This window comes from Rosa rugosa, chromosome 2, assembly GCF_958449725.1.
Source record: "Rosa rugosa chromosome 2, drRosRugo1.1, whole genome shotgun sequence".
NCBI classification, from domain to species: Eukaryota; Viridiplantae; Streptophyta; class Magnoliopsida; order Rosales; family Rosaceae; genus Rosa; species Rosa rugosa.
Genome location: NC_084821.1, coordinates 53,788,486 through 53,797,371, shown reverse-complemented (window position 1 = coordinate 53,797,371; position 8,886 = coordinate 53,788,486). Strand labels below are relative to the sequence as shown.

At 39.0% G+C, this 8,886-nt stretch overlaps 2 protein-coding genes across 2 annotated transcripts; one reads left to right on the top strand and one right to left on the bottom strand.

Moving 5' to 3' along the window:
- Window positions 1-509: 509 nt before the first annotated feature.
- LOC133731011 (uncharacterized) lies at window positions 510-2,987 on the bottom strand. Its single transcript, XM_062158489.1, has one exon. The coding sequence runs from the start codon at window positions 2,985-2,987 to the stop codon at window positions 510-512; it is 2,478 nt and encodes an 825-aa protein (XP_062014473.1).
- Window positions 2,988-4,034: 1,047 nt separating this feature from the next.
- On the top strand, window positions 4,035-5,544 carry LOC133728391 (cytochrome P450 72A397-like). Its single transcript, XM_062155808.1, has 3 exons — window positions 4,035-4,334; window positions 4,427-4,805; window positions 5,043-5,544. Exons 1-3 carry the CDS (start codon window positions 4,090-4,092, stop codon window positions 5,268-5,270), a joined length of 852 nt encoding a protein of 283 aa, XP_062011792.1. The 5' UTR covers window positions 4,035-4,089; the 3' UTR covers window positions 5,271-5,544.
- Window positions 5,545-8,886: the final 3,342 nt, after the last annotated feature.

Here is an 8,886-nt window from a genome sequence, read left to right as displayed (position 1 = left end):
GAGCGGGAAGAGCAACATGACTTTTTGTATCGATTCCTACAGACGGCGCCAATGTTTCTGTGTGAGAATACGGTAACTAAGAAGCATGATGGGGAGAGAGAGAGAGAGATAACACCGCATGTATAGTGGTTCACCTTGCCCTTGAGGCAAGGCTACGTCCACTTAGATAGTTTACTATGAGTGAGGCCAAGTGACCTTTGTAGTGATACAAGTATAGGGATCATCGATCCATCCATTCTAAGAAGGGGAGGACTTCCCTTTATAGCTAAGGGAAGTCCCCATCTATTCTATATTTCCGATGTGGGATACAATGTACATATTGCTTCTCTTGAAGCCTCTTGGAGAGCATGGGAGGGTGGCCTCCTGACTAGATACCGGCCGACCTCCACCATGGCAACGTAACTCGGGTGTCGGCCTACCGGATGCATGCCATAGGCGGGGCTAGCCATGCCGCGGGGCCCACCTATGAGGTCGTTGATTATGCTTGGCGGTATGTAGTATAAGTGATATCAACACTTACCAAGCTTGCAACCCTCACACATACCGGTTGGTTTCCCACTCAATTTGGGCAAACCCCTTACCCCTTCTTTGGTGGAGAGTTTCACCAAGTCTTGGTAGTTCACATAGCAGAGCCGTCTATGCCAAAGATTGAGAGTATCTTCAGTCGAGGAGGAACTAAGACAAATCTGAGAAGAAGCAGAATCATTAGCATTAACACAATAACAATGATCTTTGGACCGTAGTCCACCCATAACACTCTTACCCTTACCATCAAGAACAAGACATCTCAGCTTATTGAATCTAACCTCTTCAAAGTCATCACTCAATTGACTCACACTAATAAGATTAGCTTGGAGTCCTTCAACATACAACACATTTTTTAAATTTGGGATACCTGGAGCAGTTACAATCCCTTTTCCCACACCAAAAGTGACAGAACCACTGATAGCCTCATCATAGAAGGATGAGAACCAGTTTTTATCACCTGTCATGTGCCTAGAGCACCCACTATCCAAATACCAAGTATCAGCTCTTCTAGACGAAAGAGCAGTAAGAGCAACCAAACATGTAGCAATGGAGTCATTTTCTTCAACGTGTGAGAAACAACAAGAGGATAGAAGACACATTTCAGAAGGTTCAAAATCAGTTCCACAAATGTCAAAGGGCTTAAAATCAACAGAGGCAAGTGGATGAAATGACTTATTTTTCTTTGCCCAAACAACTTTTTCTTTTCTCGGGATTGCAACAAGTTTAGCAATCCTTCCAAATTTTTTCAAAGATTTTTCCAAAGTTGACTGTAAAGAAAGAAACAAAGAGTTTTCATGAGACTTTGTAGACTTTTGAGGACCATTTCTGAGTTTATGACACCTTGGTCTAATGTGTCCAGAGATACCACAATGGTGACAAATGGGAATGAATCTTTTGGATGACTTAGGGACACTTTCTTTAGGCAACAATTTACTTTTCACAAAAATAGTTGGCCTTTCTGAGGAGCTTTCTCCAGAATGAAAACCAAGACCCTTTTTATCCCTATCAACTTTGCCCATTCCAATCATTTTGGAAACTTTATCAGATCCAATAGAAAATTTTGAAAACTTTTCTTGAGAATCACGTAAAGATTTTTCAAGAGAGATTTTTTCAGAAGTTAGAGAATTGACTAACCTGATTTGAGCATTCAAGTTCTCTTGCAGAGTCTCCACTTGACTTACCAAGGCATTTCTTTCAAATTCCCACTTCTTCTTGCAGGATTGCAACTTCTCTTCTATCCCAGTTTTTTCTTTTTCACAAGAAGCAAGTTGATCCTTCAATTCCTCAGTCTTTCCAATCATTATTTTTGAGGCTTTGTACAACTGCTGGAACTTGTTAGTGGCTACCTCCTCAAAGTGCTCATCATCATCAGATTCATTTGAGGACTCATTTTGGGTGGTAGCAACAAGAGCAACATTCTCCTCTTCATGGTCGGATTGAGTTTCCGATTCACTATCACTCCAAGAGGTTTTAAAAGCTCTATTTGATTGAGACTTAAATTTTTTGTTTGCACAATCAGCAGCAAGATGACCATATCCTTGACACTCAAAACATTTTGGTTTTTCACCAAAAGACTTCTTTTGAAAAAACTTTGAGGACTTTGAGTATTTGTCATTTGAAACATCATCATTTTGATTTCTTTTGGAAGAAGTAGAACCAGAAAAATTTCTAGAGCTAGAAGAGGGTGACCTTCCGGATTTAAGAAATTTTTTGAACTGTTTTGTGAGAAGAGCAAATTCTTCTAGATTAAAATCAGAAGGGTCTTCTTCTTTTTTCAAAGTGCTTAAAGCAATTGATTTTTCTTTCTGACCCTTTCTCCTTTTTGACTCAAAGGTTTTCAAATTTCCCACAAGCTCATCTAATGAGTATGAATCAAGATCTTGAGCTTCCTCAATGGCAATTTGCTTAGCCTCAAAACTAGGAGGAAGAGCACGAAGAAACTTTTTCACAATTCTATGCTCTAAAATAGGATCACCCAACCCATGACATTGATTGGTAACATTGATGAGGCGACTATGGAAGTCATCAACAGATTCATCCTCTCTCATAGTCATTTCTTCAAATTCAAGCACAAGGCTTTGAAGTTTTTGTGCCTTCACCTTTTTGTTACCCTCATGAGTGGTTTGAAGTAATTCCCAAGAAGCTTTAGCAGTTGGACAATTTGTAATTCTTTTTCTTTCCTTATCCGACAAGGCAGCGAAAAGGCTATAGCGAGCTTTAGTATCACATTTGTGATCAGATTGCTCAGCAACAGTCCACTCACCTCTTGGTTTAGGAATAGGATTTGAAGTTTCAGTTTCCTTTTTAGTTGGTTCTATCCAACCCTTCTCTATAATGTTCCATAACTTATCCTCTTGAGATTGCAAGAAATCCATCATCATTACTTTCCATTGAGAGTAATCTTTCCCATCAAAATATGGAGGAGAGTTAATGGAACTAGAGACTCTATCACGGTCCATTCTAGGAGGCCAGAGGAACACACTAACACAGGTTAGTGACCCGCTCTGATACCAATTGTGGATCCTAGAAGGAGCCTAGAGGGGGGGGGGGGGGTGAATAGGCTCACAGCCAATTTTTTCGTTCAAAAAACTTTCTCAGGGATTGCAACAGGGTGATCAATCCTGAGAACTGATAATGAACAGATTGTATTGTAAATTCAACAAACCAACTAAAGCAATAAAGAACACATGTTTTGTTGACGCAGTAAAACCCTATCAAGGGAAAACATCTGCGTGGCCTTTACTCTTGAAAGACCAAAACCAAGTCACTAATGAAACAGATTACAAGTTTACAACACTTGGATTGCACTGACGCGGCAATCCTCCTAGACTAACTCACTAGACTGTTGTAATCACTCCTTGCTAATTGTTTACACAAGTGAACAACTCAGAAATCTCAACTATGACACAAGCTATGAACGCAGCAAGTTCGACTTGGAGATTTCACCTTTGAAGCTTACAATTCCCAACTGAACTCATGGGATGCAAGAGATGAATATGCATGAATGGTTTTGTGTTTTTCAAATTGTTTTCAACATGGAACAAGACATTTTGAAAAACAGAAAACCAAAGAGATAAACTCTTGATAAACAAAGGGACTGAAACACAAAAGTATTTTCAATCACCGAAATGGAACAGAGAACCCATATATATAGAGGAAGAAGAGAAGGGACAGTTCACTCAAAGAACCCTTAATCTCAATTGGAGTAGGTAAACCCATATCCATAATTTCAGATTGCCCATGTAAACCCATGCTCCTAATTTCAATTGGGAATACCAATTCAAGAACCCAAAACACTCAAGCTCCATAATCAAAACTGACACAAGAAGGGAACCCATGAAAAACCCATGGTTTTGTGAAAGAGATGCCATGCATGAGCTTACCGGAGCCAAGATGAAGATGGGTCTTCTTTTGATCTTCAAGATTTAAGCTTGATCTTGGACAAGATAGCAATATGAGATGGGATTGGGAACCACGACAACAAGGAATGTAACAACTTCTTTATGCCTTTCCAAGTTAATAATATGTTTTGTTAGTACGTTGTGGTGTTTGCAACAGAAAATGTTACCCGCCTTTCACAAAAGTTGTGATGAGATGATTAAGGAATGGGAAAGCTTGGCGTCCAAAGAGGGTTCGTCATGTCTGTTGGATGTTTGGCCATCTCTACAACACTTGACGGCCGATGTGATTTCTCGAACAGCATTTGGAAGTAACTATCAGGAAGGAAGGAAAATATTTGAACTCCTCAAAGAGCAAGCAGAGCTTGTAATAAATACATTACAAAGTGTTTACATACCAGGATGGAGGTAAAAGTCAAAATTTCCCTTAGAAGATACTTGAAAATTTATTCATCTCCTTCGTGCCTTTAATTTTCTCATCATAACTATTTTATTTCTAGGTTTCTACCAACTAAGATGAACAAGAGGATGAAGAAAATTGACAAAGAGGTAAAAGGTCTAGTTAAGGGTATAATAAATAAAAGAGAGAAGGCCATTGGGGCAGATGAAGCCTCTAAAGATGACTTATTAGGTGCACTTATGGAGTCAAAATTCAAGGACATCCAAGGAGATGGGAAGGTTGGGATGAGTATTGAAGATGTAATTGAGGAATGTAAGCTATTTTACTTTGCTGGGCAAGAGACTACTTCAGTATTGCTGGTTTGGACAATGATATTACTTGGTCAAAGTCAGAATTGGCAAGATCGAGCAAGACAAGAGGTTTTGCAAGTCTTTGGAAGCAACAAGCCAGACTTTGATGGACTATCTCATCTAAAAGTAGTAAGTACACAATACATATATACTTCTACTTCAAAGTTATCTTTCAATTATAATTGCATGAAATGGATCGGGATACCCACTACAAGAAATAAGGAAAAATTTCTAGACGAAAAGGGATTAATGCATGATTCACATTTTTGTTGATTGTAAAAGTTGATGTATGCTCTTGATGAAATTTACTTGGGCAGGGGAATGAATCTGTATGGTATAACTTACCTTCACTGTATGATCCCCTAGGTAACAATGATTTTACTTGAAGTTCTTCGATTGTACCCTGCAGTGGTTGTGATCTCTCGAATCACCCACAAGAAAACACAACTCGGGAAATTCTCACTACCAGCGGGAGTCCAAGTCGGCTTACCAACACTGCTCATTCACCGTGACAAGGAACTGTGGGGTGATGATGCAAACGAGTTCAATCCTGAGAGATTTTCGGAAGGAGTATCTAAGGCAACAAAGAGCTAACTCTCATTCTTCCCTTTTGGAGGCGGTCCCCGGATTTGCATCGGACAAAACTTTGCTATGATGGAAGCGAAGTTGGCCTTATCATTGATCTTGCTACACTTTGACTTCAAGCTTTCTCCATCTTATGTTCATGCGCCTTCCGCACCTATGATTCGACCACAATATGGAGCTCCTATCATTTTACAGAAACGTTAACGAGATATGTTAGGAAAATGGCACCTATATATGTATGTACTTGTAAGTTGTAAGCATGCTGCGTGAAGTTTTCTCAGATATATGTTGCTTCAGTTGTCTCATTTGGATCGAGCTCCTCTGCATTGAGAAGCCTGCAGTTTTGGTGAAGTTCATTAAATCCTGATCTCTAGGATCATCCAATGGTTATGCAAAAGCCACGTCAGCTAACATTAGATTGTTAGTTGCCTTCCTTCTTAAATCAACGTTAGGCTGCCGTTAGTCCGTTAACTCTCTCAGAAAATTCAAGAATTAATCCAATAATCCATCGTTTTTTCCCCCTGAATGATGAACTGGATTTGGAAGCCTCAATGAAGAACAAATGCTAAAACTCTCTCTCCTCTGGTCCTTTCTTTATCTCTTCCCCAATTTCTATCACGAAAAGAATTTCAGATTTGAATTGCAAGATGATCTGGTTTTTATCCCTAAAACTATATCAGTTAATCATTAAGAGGGCTCTTGAGATTCAAATCTGCTTGATGTTTTCTTTGTCCAGAAAGATAAGTTTTGAAGAATTAAGAATTTAATATGATAAAGAAAAAAAAAAAAAAAACTTAACTGGGGTAGATTCTTCTCGCTCATGTAATGATGATTGCGTATTTGATTGCAATATATCTTGGAAAATGGCTGGAAAGCAAGGTATCTAGGTTCCCTTTCTCTTACTAGGTTATCATTACCCGAAAGAAGTTTATGAACAGTTTTATTTTGCACCTTCATCTCCCCTCTCTGCCCAGAACGCAGTTGATTGGGAATGTTCAGTTTTTTTTTTTTTTTTTTTTTTTTTTTTTTTGGGATTCTGAAGCAGTTTAACGACACCACAGTTAAGAAGGAAATACTCTAGATATATTTGGCAGACGTGGCTCTTTCCAAAGACATTAGATTACTTGGAGGAAGGAGATTTTATTAACTTCACCAAAACTGCAGGCTTCTCACTGCAGACGAGCTCGATCCGTCTCATTTTTATATATTTTTTAAAGTTTTAAAAAACGTTAGGCGCTAGTCGGGCGGTAGCCCAAAGGCTAGCGTCCTAGGCGTTTTTTTTTTTTTAATAATAAATATAAATGGATTAAATTGTTCACATAACTCTTGGTATTTTTAAATTGGATAATGATATTGAAATACTAAAATCACTTAATAATTTGATTGAGTAATATATTCAAACACTAAAATCACTTTAAATTGTTCACGTGCTTTTATCTCAATTCCCAAACCTTATCATGTTAACGTGGCCAACCCACATACATAACAAAAAACTGCTCACTTCCTCTCTCTCTCGAACCACCTTCGAACAAACTCTTTGTCCTACTTCTTCTTCCCCGGCCAAACTCCCTGTCTCTCTCTCTGTTTATATATATATATGGCTGTTTCACTCAAATTTTCAGCCAAATTGGTGATCGCTAAGGTATCAAACTAGATTAAATCAATGGACGAACCAAATCTGTCAAACCTGAACCGTTCATACTTATGATTTTAAATCGCCGTTTTGAAGTGATCTACATATTAGGACCTAAAAACTGAATGGTTGAGATGCGAAAATATGATCGAAAAGTTGGTCTAATGACCTATCCCAAGAATAGACCAAAAAAAGAGATCCCTCACTAGAAGATGTGTGTGTGTGTGTGTGTGTGTGTGTGTGTGTGTGTGTGTGTATTCATTTCAGCTCCGCCTAGACCGCCTAAACACCGCCTAGGCAGCCGCTGAGAGACCAAACGCCTATAGCCATTGCCTAGCCTATAATCGCAATGATGACTCAACGCCTGACCGATTTTTAGAACCTTGATATTTATCTTTTGTGGATATGTGTGCTGGAATTTTAGGTATAGTTTAGAGGTAGAAGAAGAAGAAAAAATGAAGAAAAGAAACTAACGCGAAAGATCATGAAGCACTATATTGTTATTGACTTGATTAAGGATTATGTAGGCCCGTGAAATTCCGAACGTCACTTTTGGACGGGATAATTTTTCGCGACCTCTGTTTGGCTAAAGACTTTTGGGAATAGCTTGAGCTTAGGCCTTTGTTGAGAGAAAATTTGCACACAGTGAGCGTAAATGTCACCCAACATAATTTCACTCGTATTCATTTAGTGAATAGAGTTTTTATTACTTTGGGTTCGACCCATTCAAGACAGAATGTGTCTCTTAATTACAATCCATTGTTACAGGGAAACACCCTTTGATTCCATTTATGAAGAAACCAATTGATGGGATGTGCATGTGTTTGTTTGTTTTTGCGGCTGCACCCGGATATTTGAATGGGTTGCCTACGTACCCTTGGAGAGGGATCAAGCCACTCGTAGTTCAAGAGTTCCAATCAGTGAATGACTCATTGGAGGGCTTTGATTTTGGAATGAGAGTAGTGTTTGGGACGAATTTGGTTTAAGTGGACCAGGGATTCGATTTTTGTGTTTAGGACGCGGTTGCATCTAGATAGATTTGGTTCTAGATTGCCTACATACCCTTTGCGGGATCAAACCACATGTAGTTCCGGCATTTGAGATATAAATGGGTAGATGTCCCATTTATTTTGGATTTGTGTTTGGGAGATTTGAAAGGTTTAGAGCCTTCGAATTTTGTGTGATTTGGGAATGATTTGATTTTCTGGTGCTGGGAGAATTTGACTGGAGTCAGTGATTCATTTGGGACTGGCTGAATTTGACTGGTGGAGTCAGGGATTCTGTTTGGAGTTGCGGTTGCATCTAGTGGGTCGCTAGACTGCCTACATACCCTGTGAAGGGATCAAACCACTGTAGTTCATCCGAATTAAATTTTCGGTTTTGTACTGACTTTTGTGTTCGACGGATGTGTATATTTTTGAACCCGTCAAATGTATTTCTTTTGGACACCCAATTTGGTAGAGTATCTGCTGATTTGATCCAGGGACCCAATGTACTGAGATTTATAGTGGGCCTTGATTTGGAATGGACTTTGAGCTGCAAATTAATCGGGCCCGAGTTTTGAGGTAGACAGGCTCAAGTAAACAAAGTGATTTGGACACCTACTGCGAAGAGTTGAGCTTTATGCCGAGTCGTTGCTTTGTTTTTGTAGAGCCGAACTTTTGATTTTGGACTCAGAATTTGAAGTAGACCTTTGCAGGTGGGCTTGCTTCCATTTCTGTAAGAGGCCCAATAAACCGACTCTGTCAAATGCAATCTTCTTTGAACCGTATGTGATTCTTCAAGTTAAATTAATTAATGAAAAGTTATTATCCATTAACTAATTAACCAATTGTTTTTTGTCATTAGTCTTTGACGTGATAAGCATGGCTTCATGACAGAGTGGGGAGACCAATTCTTGATTTATGTTGTGTACGAAGCGGTGGGTTTTATCTCCACATTGCACTGTGAGTGTGAATTATTATCAAAAGCAGAGACCACCATTTCCAATCT